Source organism: Pundamilia nyererei, unplaced genomic scaffold, assembly GCF_000239375.1.
Source record: "Pundamilia nyererei isolate P.nyererei 1_Seehausen unplaced genomic scaffold, PunNye1.0 scaffold00044, whole genome shotgun sequence".
In the NCBI taxonomy this organism is placed as follows: Eukaryota; Metazoa; Chordata; class Actinopteri; order Cichliformes; family Cichlidae; genus Pundamilia; species Pundamilia nyererei.
The window spans coordinates 2,388,255-2,403,687 of record NW_005187445.1 but is presented as its reverse complement, the minus strand read 5'-3'; the positions used below and the strand labels follow the sequence as shown (position 1 = coordinate 2,403,687).

General features: G+C 41.9%; 1 protein-coding gene across 6 annotated transcripts in view; it reads right to left on the bottom strand.

Moving 5' to 3' along the window:
* The window catches only part of anks1aa (ankyrin repeat and sterile alpha motif domain containing 1Aa), a 61,832-nt gene that overhangs the window by 27,275 nt on the left and 19,124 nt on the right, over window positions 1-15,433 (bottom strand). For all 6 annotated transcript variants that reach the window (XM_005731739.2, XM_013910494.1, XM_005731740.2 and 3 more), the window contains 10 exons: window positions 11,862-12,158; window positions 11,124-11,199; window positions 10,930-11,031; window positions 10,746-10,832; window positions 10,400-10,569; window positions 10,048-10,098; window positions 9,060-9,192; window positions 8,242-8,285; window positions 6,978-7,071; window positions 2,901-3,382 (listed from right to left, as the gene is read on the bottom strand). In XM_005731739.2, the coding sequence (XP_005731796.2) occupies window positions 2,901-3,382; window positions 6,978-7,071; window positions 8,242-8,285; window positions 9,060-9,192; window positions 10,048-10,098; window positions 10,400-10,569; window positions 10,746-10,832; window positions 10,930-11,031; window positions 11,124-11,199; window positions 11,862-12,158 (1,536 nt within the window). The remainder of the gene's footprint in view (window positions 1-2,900; window positions 3,383-6,977; window positions 7,072-8,241; window positions 8,286-9,059; window positions 9,193-10,047; window positions 10,099-10,399; window positions 10,570-10,745; window positions 10,833-10,929; window positions 11,032-11,123; window positions 11,200-11,861; window positions 12,159-15,433) is intronic.

The window sequence follows — 15,433 nt, the reverse complement described above, 5'->3', positions numbered from 1 at the left end:
CTATCTCTATCTCTATCTCTATCTCTATCTCTATCTCTATCTCTATCTCTATCTCTATCTCTATCTCTATCTCTATCTCTATCTCTATCTCTATCTCTCTATCTATATATACACACACACACACACACACACACACACTACCCAGACGAAACTCATATGAATTGTTTAATACACAAACCTGAATACAGAGTATACCTGTCTGCAATACTGAGTTAAAGTCACATAGTAATACACTAACAATACTTGATCAAATCAGTGCATTACCATAGTGTGGTGGTTAACACATTTGCCTAACACACGAAGGATCACCAGTTTAAGAGTAGCAGGAGGCACAAATCCTTGAGGATTGCGTCAATAATTTAAAGTCTGTGGATCCATCCACTGTGGTGACCCCTTGTGAATAAGAGAGCAGGTAAGTGTTCACTTAGTGTTCAGGATGTTACAGAACAGTTCCTACTGGCTAGAGCTGAGAAAACGTGGTCTAGTACACTTGAATCGAGGCGAGGCATTCACTCTGCTGCACACAGACGAATACCAAAGGTCAGTCATTTTCCACGAGTGTTTCCTTGGCAGCCTTTGACAAAACTATAAACTAAAGTAATGCCTGCAAATGCTGAAATAGCTCAAGAACAAACCCTCTTTGGAGTGCTCCCATACATAAAAGCTCAACAGCAAGGTTATCCCAGAATGAGTCATATTACCATAGTGGAAAGCAGCTGTGATCTTTCTCATGATAGAAAAGCCTGTTGAACTTGGATAAAGCACATGTACAAGGCCTCGGGCCTCTCTCCTTCCCAAAGCAGCTAAAGATGAAAGTGTTGACAGCAGTATTTCCATATAGAGCCAATATCGTGTCCGTTCCTTCCATAAATGCACATCAAAGATGTTTTGAACTACAGTATCCCCTCTGTGGGCTGGTGCCATATTTTTTTATCATGATCTAATAGTGAGCAATAAACTGCAGCAACATCAACACAACATCTGGCACTTTATGGTAGCACAACACTGCCAAATAAGTATGTATGACTTTGTCAGACAACAGTCACATACCAGCATCTAATGACGAGGACATAAATTGCACTGGTTGAAACAATGACGCATAATCCAGATTACTTGTGTGCAGTCTCACACATGAACAGAAAAAAAGATTCTTAAAAACTTCAGAATCGCAGCACACCACAGTGTAATTACTGTATCGGTGGCATAAGTTGGCAGCGTCTAAAAACTGACCACCTGCATGCAAACCATGGCCCGCAGTAGCCAAGACATCGACCTCAAATCTGCAATTAGCTCACTGTGGTTGTTCTGAGAGGGTCATGTAAAGGAACACTAGGCAGCAACATGAGCTCCTCACTGTGGGAAGAGAAAGCATTAGTGCTATCCGAGCCTGCGATTTGCTCAGGATGGACAGGCATCACAAATAAAACCTACAAGTCACTTCTGGACTGTGTGTAGCAGTGCAGTTATCAGTAATAGGAATGGAGCAGAACACAAACAGAACAAGGGAAAATTACTGAGAGGCTAGTGGACAGCTTATGCAAAACTTAACTGAGAAGCTTACAGAGGATTTCTTTAATTCTGCCAACAATAAGATGATTGTTTTAAGATAATGGTAAAAGAGCCAATGAGGAAACCATGCCAGCTGTATCTTGTGTGGCTGTTTAATGACTGCAATACTAAAAACCAAGGTTTATAAAACTTATACCTTCTTGGTAACTTGTGTTTCTTAAAAGAGTAAAATCTAACAAACTCTGAAAAGGAAGGGTTCTATACTGTATTTGTTTAGCTGTGTGTTTTTTCTGTGTTCTGACGGGTTGTCAGTCTCTACAGAGATTCAGGTCGGAGTTTCACGTCTTTACAACAGGAGGAGGCAAGAGCCGAAGAGACGGATCTACGGCTTCCACGTCTTCTCTGAATCTCAATTTCCAAATCTCTATCTCTTGTCTTATTTTTTCAGTCTCTCAGTTGTTTTATCCCCATCTTCTTGTCTTCTCTAATCTCTTCCCGCTGTGTCTCTACCCAGCTCTTTATCTACATCCCAGACAAAACATTAAAGCGCTGCATGCACGGGGAATATATTTAGATGTGAATATGCTCTGTGATACTAACACATAGCGGGATTGAGACAAATTTGGGGGGAGAAAAAAAAGTTTTAAACACAGAATTCTGAAAATATTTTTATACACTGCAGTTTTTTAACAAAAGAAATGTACTAATGCAAATATGTACAAGGATATATTCCATCATTTACTGTTTTGCCAAAAAGTTTATGTTCCAGACAAGTTTTGACCTAAATTGCATGATGAGACATCAGGCGGGCCTTGTTAAACAAAACAAGTCGACTTTTGTACTTGCTTAAAAACCGTGTCCAATAATGTCAATGTCAATACATTTTTGAACTATATTAACCTTATGCACACAATATTAATCTTTTCCATCCAATGGGATTCATGACAAATGTTTTATAAACAAAGATCTCCAGATTAGGTTTGTTTTTACACGTTACATTTGGGACGAGTGGAATTCTTCTAATAATGAATGAGTCTGTTACCTGTGCAGGTTATGGCAATAACATCGCAACAGCCTAAACACTAACACCGAGGCTTCAAAATGCAGAGTCCAGAAACCGGTGACTGATGTCACGGTGGCTACATCCATCTTTAATATACAGTCTGTGGTTTCACCTGCTGTCACTCTGCTATCTTGCAGTTACATTAGTGTGAAAAAAAGTCACCTTTATTCATATTAAACATCTGTGAAACATGTAATTATTATTTACTGGCCTGCATTATACAATATTTGGTTGTACATGCATAAACACTAAACAGTACAGACACTAAAGCCTGCCCCCCCCCCCCGTTTGTGTGTGTGTCTTAAATATTTCAAGCGGAAACACTTACCTCATCCCATTCTGAGGTGAAGGAGGGAGATTTCTCAAGTCTCTTCTTAGCCGTGCTACAGTTAGAAACAGACTCGCTACGGTTTCCCAATCCTCCTTCCTCTTCATTAGGAGGCGACACGAGCAAGTCTGAGTCAGACTTGGACAGGCTGCGTGCCAGCTTCAGGTCCCCAGGAGGGCGCATCTTGACAGCAGATACAGCACCAGCCACCAAGTCCCTGGGTTCCTTGTTCACAGTAGCATAAATTGCTTTTGGATCACAGTCTGTCAGGATGGCGGCCATGCTAGGACGGCTAGGTGGCGGTGCAGCTGCAGTAGCTTTGGCCCTCTTTTTTGTTTCTGGCTGGTCTTGATTGGGTGGCAGAACACCTGGAAGCCGAAAGGACTCCTCACGGCTCTCAAAGACAGGAGAAGATCCGTGTAGGAGGCCTGTGAACTGCTCTGGTACACCTGCTTCCTGGTCCTGGCTGAGCTGTGAGTTATCTAGACAAAGAGAAAGGGAATAGACAAAGTCAGTGAAGAAGGAAAGCAGTCTGTGAGGGCTGGAAAGTAGACTTCCAACTGAGGGGCTGATTCTTACAGTGTGGCTAATAAGAAACCACCCACACAAGCCCTGAAACAGATCTGTAATTGTTTCCTACCAGGAGTGACGAAGAGAAAAAGGGGGAGAGAGAAGAGATGGAGCAAAGAAAAGGCGTATGTTGGCTGGAGAAATGACTCCTGAATTCCAAACTCAGCTTGTAGCCGTCTGACAGCTATCTGCTGGTGCCTGAATGCCTGTATTTTGCAACAGGGAGTTGAAGCAAGTCATCTCTGTGAACAGCCCTCATCACAGAGGCCTACTTGTCTGTTAGGCCTGTTTTCCTAAAATGACATAACACTGAGAATGTCCCAGAGTTTCCGACTAAACTAAACTTTCAAACAAACCTACACATAAATTCCAAGAGTGTATGCCAGAGAAAAATGAATACAACACAACAAATATCACAAAGAGGAGTGAAACTTACTGTTTGCCGTCTTCTCCAACAAAAAAAGCGACTCCTTAATGAGACTCAATGGCAAGTGCAACAAAGAACAATGAGATTTTTTCCTCCTCCCCTCTCCCAAGGACTTACTGCCACCTAAGCCTATTTTCCGCAATCAAATCAGCCACAGCTTGATAGTACCTGTTGTAATCGATATGTTGCTTTGAGGGAAAAAGAAAAAAAACGAACTCGTGCCGAGCCTGTCTTCTTCAACTGCAGTGACGTGTTTTGTTGTTTAAAGTGTGCGCCCTCTGTGTTTTCTAGCTTCTAATTCTAGCGCCTAACGGAGGGCGAGGAATGGAAATTTGAATCACCCTGTCCTCCAGCAGCCAGACTTCTGATAATTAGTCCTGTGTCACATGGTGCGGGAGTGTGTGGGCTTGTGTGGTCTCTGCCAGGGTGACAAGGGTCAGGAGTGTTTGGTGACAGGGAATCTGGGGCAGAGACACCACAAGAAAAGTAGTGACCTGTTGCAGCACTTTGTTTGTCCTTCACAAAACAGCTTCCTGCCCAAAATGTGCCCAGTGCAGTCATTTTATCAGTATAGGAAAAGAATTATCTACACCAAACTACCTCAGTACTATTTCAGGGATCATTTCCAGGGAGGGAGTGTGCCAAACAACACCCTAAACTCCCTTTTCACAAGCTTAGGAAAAGTGTGTGTGCGTTGGGGGGTGTTTTGTGTGTGGGTGAGTGAGTGTACTGCACACATATGTCAAGATCACAGCCAAACACCCACCCTCTCCTTGGCAGCTAGGGAGCGTGAACGCCCTATGATCACATCCATGTGCTTCCAACAAACTCACGTGGTGTTAACCCTTGCAAAGACCACCGGAGCCCCTTTCTATACGGTTCTAGGATGGAAAACCCGCACACATGCAATCTGATGTTTTTGCAACTCTTTTATATTGGGTGAAGTTACCACAGACGTGGGGTGTTTATTTCATTTGGCAGCGACAGCTCCATATCGCCCTGATGATGTCATGTTTGGATTGCAGATGCTGTGGAATCAGTGCTGGTTGTTACTTCACTAGCTACATAATCCAAAGTCAATCCATATGTCCCTGGAAAACCTGCACTGTTTCTGTTTGAGTTTCAAAGACATTTTAAACTCTTGGTAGTGCACTGCAGCACAACTACAAGGTACTAAGGCTATGACATGGGGACATTTGTATTAAAGTACATCATTTGATCATATTTAACTCACTGCAGCGCATTGAGCCTCCCCCATAAAAGATCATTTTATACACTGCAAAGTGCCCAGCCCTGGACAAACTATACAACATCAACACCTATTACATGGTTCAAGGCTGTTTCTTACATCCCTTCTTTAGTTCTTTTAAATTATTGTTTATCAGTCAATATAATCGGCCCCACTGATCGGTTGGGCTCCACATAGCATCATATATAATGATGCAGAAGAAGTGTGACAAACACACAGGTGCTTAACTTCCTTACATCTGTCCTTTGATGTGCTACAGTTCATAAAAGCAGCACAAACAACTTTAGCTAAGTATCAAAACTACAGAAAACACACTGCACTCTGGTTGTGAACTAATGGAACAGCATGTATACTTTGAGGTTTATTTCCTCACCAACGTTGCTCATAGCAGCGTAATATTTAAGTGAAATGGGTGTTTTTAAAATGTATTATTATTATTCTTTTATTATTATCTGTGGAGAAACTTCTGATCTTACAGGTACTGCTTTGGAAACGCTATAATACATCAGCAGCAGTAGGTCTGTTGCGAAAATGTGGATTGCTGCTGAGAGCAGGAGGAATGTGTTTGAAGACAGACATTAAACACCATATATCGTTGACTCGGCATCTGTCCTCCACCTGCCACAGAGATTGCTGAGGTTTGGTCACTGACCGTCCATAGACCACATAAGTTACAAGAAAGATCACATCAACATGAACAAAGCTAAATATTTAGCCTCCGCCGACTGCCTGGGTTTATGTAATACATAAAATAGGAACCAGGTTTGAGTGGCTGATCTGCAAAACCTCAAAAAGTAAAGAGGAAACAGGTCAGAGACAGGGTTATTTAATTAGAAACCAAATTTGTGGTTTTGACAAATGAAATGAAGAGAATAACTTTAGAGTTCCCAAATATAAAAAGGAACCAAAAAAATGAAATGAACAACATTTTGCCGTGTGTTTTAAACTTTAAAGTTGCTAATCCTTGAGCTTTGTTAAAAAAGAATTACTGCTCTTGTAGAAAATTAATAACATTTTAATGTTTAAACTCATTACGGTAACCATCTGAGGGGCCAGCTGTTCAGTGGTTTTTTACATCAACTCAAAGAGGAACAGTGACACGACAGAAACACTGAATATGCGAATAAAGATGCTAAAAATTTATTTCCAATTCATATAAGCAATTATAACAAATAAGATCGCACTCTTATTTTCCGTTTTTCAATTTGTGTTTATTTTAAGTCAGAGAAGTCTCAAACAGACAGACTAATGTTACTGCAGCTGGCCAATAATTTTTTACGTGGTGAAATTACATAAAAACAACTCGAGAAGCCTAACTGGCTTCTTTTTGCAGGTTGTTTCCAAACATGTGCCAAAACTCAATTTATTCAATGAAGACATCTGTATATGTATCAGCAAAAACCCAGCAGCTATACTCCTCATCTCTGCTCCGTGCCTGACTGGATGAAGTGGCATATCCAGCTTTAGGCGGGGATGTGGATCTAAGATAGGAATGTCACGATCTGATCAAGAATTCAGTTTCCCATTGGCAATGAAACGAGTCTAACCCACTTGCCAACGAATGTCAGTCAACCTGCCCCTGACGAGCCAAATCCCCTCTGCTGCCCGAGAATACCAATCGTGCACTTCCCCGGCTGCGCTAATCCAAGCCAGCCTATCTCAAATGCATCAAACTGAGATGCATTTCTCCTATTTCATTGACATGCTTGGCTTGTAATTTTCCAAGTCTGATGTGTCAGGTCCATCTTTCCTTACCCTCACGCAGCTTTACCAGCAGCAGTTGTTGTACCTTATTAGGCATCTAAAACCTGAGGACAGTGACCGTACTCACCTCCCGGCACCCCTGGGCCCACTCTTCCTGGAGGGTGCAAGGTGTCTTTCGTCTTACTTGGGGCTCTAAGGTCGTTTGGGGCAGAAGGTTTATGCTAAAGTAGGACAGCAAGAAAGAACAGATGATAAAAACATTTTCTGTGATTCTAAACAATCATAGTAGCTCGTCTGAAGCCCAGTTAGCAAATAACTAAAAGCCAGACTAATTATCCTGCTTATTATCCTGAAGACATACCCTCCCTGATCAACTGCATTACTACTAAAAGATTATTATCATCATCATCAGGCAGGTCAGAAGCACAGCCAACTTAATAGGAGCTTGCAAATTAAGACACAAGTATATACTGTGTGCAGCAGAGGGGCTGACAGCAATAATAAAATGCTGCTAACTGGATGATAGATATCAAAGGGCAATAAAAAAAAGACAATGGCAATAAATAAAGTAGGTAGATTTACAACATTAAGACGCACTATTATCAGGGGCCGTTTAAGATGACTTCTGCCTTCTGCTAACATATGACTCAGTTTCTGACTCTGAAGAGACCGTCACCTTAATTTTAAAACCTGCTATCATCACTTGGGTTGGGTCAAAAATTATCCACTCATTCACTCTTCAAACCAGTATATAGGAAGCTTGTTGTCAAACCAAAAAAAAACCCCTCCAGATACTACTTAATATACAAATTAGACAGCTGTAATCATGCATTTTTATACAGTATAATTTCTCAAACATTCTGTCAGGACCACTTTAGTCAAAGTAGGATTGTTATTTCCTCTGCAGTTGCATATATCTGGCAAGTTTTGTGCCTTTCCACGTGTATACAATGTTAAGCCCTCGTACAGATCAGACAGGCATCAATGGATGGACCAGACTGGTCATATTTTACTACTACATTCATGTAGATTTTAATTCCATGTATGCTTTGTCCACCTTACATCTACCACCAACTGAAAACCACCAGTTAACTCTGTCTGTGCATGTGGGACTCAGACTGTCATACAGGGCTGCTGGCTCAGCTTGAATCTTCGGCCTACCAGAAGTAACGTCAAGGCTGATATGATGCTTTGCAGCAGTTCTGTCATTTTTACTTCCACAAGCGCATGATGGTCTACAATGCTTGGGCTAGTGACCGAATTACTTTTCACAACTCATAGTAGGATACTTCCACATACAGTGCAGCAACTAGGATACAATCCTATAATTTTAGTATTCAAATAGCAACCTATTTTTGAAGCAGTTATAGTACATGAACAAAAGAGTTTACCTGAGGTAGGACACTGTTGGAAGACTGTATAGTGGTATTGTCATCTAAGGAGACAAGAAAACAAACGTTGGTTAACTAAGAGTTACAGAAAATCCATTGTTGGTTCTGACTTTCAGGAGAGACATTACGCTGAGAATGTCAAAGTGATGGATAATAACATCATGTATTATGCATGCCGCCATTATCGGTCTAAGCGTCAGACAGACTTCAGATTAATCTTCCTGCCTTTTAAACAGCACCGAGTACGGAGACATGATAGAGCAGTTTTAAAACGGATGAAAAACTAATCATTTAACATTTCTGTCCGATTCAACAACCCCCTCCCCCCCAAAAAACCACAGTAAGTTATTCTTTTTTTATAACACCATCATTTCCATCTGGAAGGCCCGATGACATCCATGATTAGACTCCAACACTTCAGCCCAGTTTTCTTTGGATGATAGTCAAGCTGACTAAGCTGAAAGGTCCCAAGGGTACGGTTTTAAAACATCTACATCAACAACTAGGGATCAAAATTGCCTCCTAATTTAATCCCATTTAATCCAATTACATGCAGTGCCATTCAGCAGCCACAACTGAGGAGGGTCTGCTGAGGCTCTGTTGCGATCAAACAGCAGCAAAAGAGCCTGAGAGACAGAGCTCTCCCGTATTCATGTCAGGAACGAAGGACCTCCTGATTTATATGCAGATATAACAAGGTAGAGTGACTGCATTTTACCAAGAAATATCTTCGTAAAGCACAAACAAAAATAATTGCTGGAAAAATATGCCTTTTCGAAATGTTACTTGTTGTTTTTGTACTGAATAAACACAATTACCTTTATATGAGTGGGGCTCATGGCTAGGTGGTGGTGGGATTTTTGTCTCTGCAGTCAGCAACAACTCATATGTGTGATCCTCCTCCTCCGCTGGCTCCCTTTTCTCATCAGCACTGCTGCTAGTATACAGGGCCTGCAGAAAAGTCAAAGGATTAAAGGTGAAAAAGAAGTAGCAGGTTAGAAATTACGAGGCAGTTGTGTGAAAATATTTGTTTACAATAGGAAACCCTTCATGAAACATCCACAATATGCCTACAATGATCAGCAACGGTTTAGATCAGAACGGTTCTCGGACGCTGCCTTTTCCAATTCCCCTTTCCTATTACATGTGCTCCACTCTGCACTCAGCTGAGTATTTCTTAAGAGGCCATTTGAACTGAGCAGCAGCGCTGAAGGAAATGAAAAGGGTGGTAGCTAAAATGAAACTGGCATCCTCAGTGACAGATTGTTATTTTCCCAGCAGCCCCTGTGTCACAGAGTTAGAAAACATGTCTAACTTTTCAGTGGCATTAACTTTTAAAAGTAGTCTGTCACGACCATTTGCAAACAGCTACAAGTGTGCGTGTGAGCATCTGTGGCGTTAAATGGCAACTGTTTCTGCTGGCTGTATGACCTCTGACCTATTCGCATAGGATTTGTATTACCAGGGGGACTTGATGTGATTTACAAGTTACGCCCCTCGTGCCTGTGTAATGTTACTATTAATATCCTGCCAGATAATTGTGAGCCTAATGAAAGACAGCAAAAAGCTTCTTACCAATTCGTACAATGCAAGCTAACAATTTCATCTCTTGAATGGTTATCCATGTAGTGTATTTATCCAAATTCTCCTTAAACTATCCAAATTTGCATACGTACATTTTTTTCTTTAAAAAGCAGATTCAGTGGTTGATTTGCATGGGATTAAGTTCATAGATGATGTCCACAGCTATTACTAGACCACTATCACCATGTGAATACAGCTTTACTTCCTTAGCTCTGAGCTCACCTCCTCTTCATTACCAGGGCCAGGATGTGACGAGAGGACCAGGCGATCTTTCTGTACGTCAGCAATACAAGATGTAATAAAAAAAAAAAAAAGTAATCAATTCACTATCAGTATTAAAAGATGGCATGCAAACCTACACTGAAACACAAGAAAAGTAACACTGGTGGATTTTTGTAGCACTGTCATAAGAAGAGAGGATCACCATCTCCCTCTAGTGGGAGTTCAGCATTTCAGTGCCTCACTCTATGTCTTGGTATGTATAAGTTTTATAAGTTTATGTATTTGTTTTTTCAACTAAAGACATCTTTAAAAAAAAAAATTTTTTTTTTTTAAAAAATCAGAAACTGCTGACCTTTCCAGCTTCACTATCAGGCCTTCCCGAGTCTCTGTCAGAGGACTTCCCACTGGTGAGGCTGTCTAAAGAGTGGCAAGAAGTGGCCTCAAACAGAGCTTCATAAGGGCTCTCCTCCTCGGGCCCCAGGGCCAGCCCCGAGATTAGCTCACAGACTTTCTCCAGGTCACCTGCAAGTCAAAAATGGATAAAGATTGAAGCAAAAACAAGTTCTCAAGTCAAAGTAATAGGTAAACTATCGTCATACTTTCCTGCACAGTGGTTTTTTTCTTCTGCTTAAAGATTTGCTGCTGCGAAGGCAAAAATCACCCACTATCTCTCACAGGAGACTCCCGATAAATCTTACCCTTTTTCCGTGGGCTTGGGCTCTCCTGAGGTGGAGGCACTGGTGGAGGGGGAAGGTCAATATCAGGGGGTTTTCCAGTCATATGACCTGGAACAAACGAGAGATTGTATCGCAGCTGTTTCATGTGATATAAATAAGAGAATAATTCCCACTGGAGCTCTGTATGTGCTCATTTGGTCTTTACCAAGGATCAGGGCAGCTATCTGTTTGCTTTTCTTAGAGGGCATGTCCTTGACAATGTCCAGCGCTGTCAGGCCCTTCTGGTCGACGATGTTCACATCGATCCCTGGGAAACGACAACAGTAACAGTCATGTGCTAAGTACGTGTCTTTCCTAAATACATGGAAGTTATGTAGATTTAGCGCTCTACGGTCTGACCTGCACAGAGAAGTTTCTGCACCACATCGGTCTTCCCAAACAGAGCGGCTTCATGGAGTGCACTGCCTTTCTCTGTCTGAGCAGGAAAGAAAATGAAAAAGCATACGAATTTATGAGAAACATAATAGACAGAAGTTCTTAATATTTCCTATGTTATTACCAAAAAATTAGACTACAGAATATAGCAGTTCTGTTCCAGCACCAACACTTTAGTAAAATACGTAGCGCATGTTGTGTGGATTCATGCCCACTACTTGGTCCACTTCTTGAACTGACAATTATGTGGTTGAGAAATCAAAGCAGATCATTTTCCAGCTCACAGGGCCATGCTAATTAAAGCCCTGCCGGATGCAGAGCCTAAAGGAAGCTGAATAGTCTCCACATCTTTTATTCAGAGGAAAAAAGGACAGAGAAAGGGTCTCCAGACAGACGGGTGGCACAGTTTGATACAGAGCCAGAGCTCTAGGGCCCACCAGGGGGAGCAAGGCCGGCTCTGCTTTGCGCTGGCCTTACTACAACAGTTCCTTTGCAAACTGAGAGCTTAAGAATTTTACATTTAATCTCATAGCTTTAGTAGGAAGTAGCAAGAGGAAGTGCTGCAAGGACAGATTAAGTTGCCTAACATGATTTGGGCCATGAAAGTATGTTAAGAAACACTTGCAAACAGAAGTTTTTCAGTAAAAAGAAATATATAAGTAACTATACATCAGAAAAAACAAAAACAACACATGCACATACCTCATAGTTAATGTCCATTCCAGCATCTAGTAACACCTCCACTACGGGTAGGTGTCCGTTGCGAGAGGCCAGGTGTAGTGGTGTGTGTTTCTTGGTGTTGCAGCTGAGCAGATTAGGATGGGCACTGAGCAGCAGTTTGACAACCTCCAGGCGGCCGTACAGTGCTGCCAGGTCCAGCGGAGTCTCAAACTTGTTATTCCTCATGGTGGGATCAGTGAGTTCCTCCAGCAGCAGCCGCACCACCCGAGAGTGGCCGTACTGGGCGGCACAGTGCAGCGGTGTCTCGTTGTCATTGTTCTGTTGGCGGCGGTGGTGGGGGGGGGATAAATAAGTAAGAAGCAGCTTGGGAAAAATGGCAGCACAGTTAAGTTGAGGTAAAGTGAAAATGTGTAATTAAGGAGATAAGAATAGAACGGAGATGCTTGAATCGTGTCTGCAATAAGTCAGAATTTGTGACTCGACTGAGTCATTGTGAGAGTAAACCAGTCAGATGGGTACAGGCAAATCATGAAAGGTCATGAAAAACCACCAACCCTGAAAAAAAAAAAAAAAAAAAAAAAAAAAAAAGCACACAGTGAGGCTTGATTGGGGTGAGGGGGCGGGGACTGGCAGGCATGCATGGACTAATGAGGACAGGTGTCTGTGTGGCACTGAGTGCCAGGGGCAGCAGGGTGCTAACAGAGGGGCAGGGATACATAGGCGGGTGGGGAATTAGCAGAGACATGGAGACATGGGCCGGTTTGACAAGAGGTCAGAATGCACCGACACTGAAGAGCTACAAAGGGTCAGGCATGTATAAAGCTTCTTTGTTGTTGCTTCTCACCAAAGCACAAAAAAGCAACAACCCACATTGCATAGTGAAAAGTAAAAATACACTCAAAGGATCACTGTGATATTAACAATAACATTTGGTCTGCCCTGCCGATCAGATTCTTTTTCTCCCCACAAGTCCAGGTCGGCTTGACAAAAACCCCAAAACAGGGTCCAGAAAACTCAACTATACTTCTATTGCACTTATAGAAAATATACATATAAGCAGCAAATCCTCAACAGAGAAGAAAATAAAACCCCAAAATTGCATTTTTTTTTTTGATGACTTTCCTTTTGATCAGCTGATCAATGTATCGACAAACTGTTCTGGTGCTAAAAAAAAAAAAAAGCAGTGATGATATTTTAATGTTGGAAGGACTCCTTAAGTTTAGCCAGTATTAGAATGATGTCCTTTATATCGACATGCACAAAAACACGACTGAGCTTGTACTGCAGGAAACATGCTAACAAATAAGTAGATAAAACACAGAAGAAACAGGAGTATTGACCAGATAAACTCAGTAACTAGTGCTAATTGATTCTAACCAGTCAAAAGCAGGAATGCAATCAATAGACATGAGAGCTTCCAGCATGTTATCTCTACCACGAGCAACCACCAGGGGGCAATCCCTGAAATCCTGCATGATCAAGTCAAAACACACAATGACAACATGCATATAGTAAATCAGAGCAGACCCTGCTGTGCTTTCTTTCACAATAGGGTGTTAGCAGAATTCCAATTTTGTGATTTTCTGCAAACATGGAAAGACAATTTATTTATCTGCAGCTCTGTGGCTCTCTTAAATATTAGATACAGATGGGGTGTGGTAGAAAATGCCAGCTATTGCAGAACTGCATATTCAGAGAGTCAGTCATTCCAGACTAACAGAGCCACCTACAAAAGGGCTGACAGCTGGCATGAGAAGTCCCCACATGGACATGCATGATGCCAGTTTGGGTGACTCCCAGAGGAAGACGCCAGCTGTGCCACCGAAGACAGGCCGTCACGCAGGGCAACAGGGCAGTTTTAGACGGGTGTGACTTGCCTATTTACTGCTTTCTCTAAAACCTGACGCCAGATGGGATCAGCAGGTATCTCCTTCTTTGTTGGGAGAGCGAGTATTGTACTACACTGGCAAAGCAGGTCACGGCTTGAGCAGGGAGAGAGAGTCGGTGGAGTCTAGAGGAACAAAACGACACCTGCCTATCAAGAGAAGGGACACAAATGCAGGCTAACAACAACAACAACAAAAAAAAAAAGCTTTTCTTGGATGAACTGAGCTGAACAAAACAAATGTAAAAGAGGCTTAAGAAAAAAACAAAACCTTTCTCTGGCAGCTAAATTAAACCGACCCCAGTTTTCTCTGCCTGGGTGGTTTCATCATTTTCAGTTTGTACAGTTGTGCGCTCGTCTTTGGCTCCAAACAAATGCACGTGTACCGACACAAGCACACTGACACAGAAACTGTCCGAACCCCGCTTGAAAAGAGCACGTTGTCTTTCATCTGTGACGCACCATCGAGCATTTGTCACAGCTTTTTAAACAGATTTACTCTCAGCATTTCGATGACTTCAGCGGGCACACACATACACACTCTGTGATTATATCAGCATGATTCACTTCCTCAAACATGCAGGTCTGCTGCCTCCATAGTAATCCAAGTAAATCTGGCATACAAGGACTTTTTTTATATTTTTTTGGCAATGTGGCTTTTCCTTCCTGGGAGAGGCAGAGGTGTGACATGCAACAAAGGTGCCTTAACTTTTAAGGAAGCCCCTTAGGTACAATTCTAAACTCAAACCATGCAAAAGCTGCCTGTAAAATCAGGCAAAGGAACCTTTTAGATAATACCGGAACACCCTTTTTACTCTTCTCTCATGATATTTAATAATAGTGCTGAAAAATGACTCGCACAGTGGACACATACCATGACTTCAGTGCTTATGAGCATGTTAACACCAAATGTCTCCCTTGCCAAAGTGGTGGTCAGGGCACTGTAGCAATGTGTCACCCAGCATCTGATCGCATTAAACATGGCTGACCAGCCGTCTGACTCACTGTTAGGAAACACACACAATAGGACAGTGACCCTTGGCTCCTTCAGTGGCAGCACTGGTGCATGTTATCCACACAGAGGCCTTCCACTAAAAAACATCCACTTACTCCCAAACACCTCGACCGCTTTGCTTTGTATTGCCGTTTTAGCTTATAACGGAAGCACTTATAGTTTATCCCACTAGTTGTATAGTAGGAGTACACAATTTATTTATATGGCTATTTTTAAGCATTTTATATCAGCAAAATGAGCCAGCCAATCGGGAATTGAACCTGTGTCTTGTTGCTCGCTGCATTTGCACAAATGCAATATGCACACAAATCTTACAGACTCCATTTCTCATTAACATTATGATTTATGTGGAGTGCATTTACAGGGCAGACACTGCAGGGTCTTGTGTAATATTTTGTTACATTGTTCAGCTGAACTCGTTTATTCATAGGCCGTCAGAGGAACACGCATATATACAAAGCATAACTAGAAAAAAAAAACTATTTGAAAGTCGGTCTACTTTGCTTTTGCATTCAAATCTGCATGTGAGACAAAAGAAATTGAAAGAGTGAAGACATGACAGTTTGAGAGCTGAAATATGGAGCCCAGTTTGAAACTAATTTCAGCAGACTGCTTGCCCTGTAGCAAACAAATCCCATTCAAAAATGCTATTGTACAGAGTTAATTTGCAATTTCTGATGAAACACTTTTATA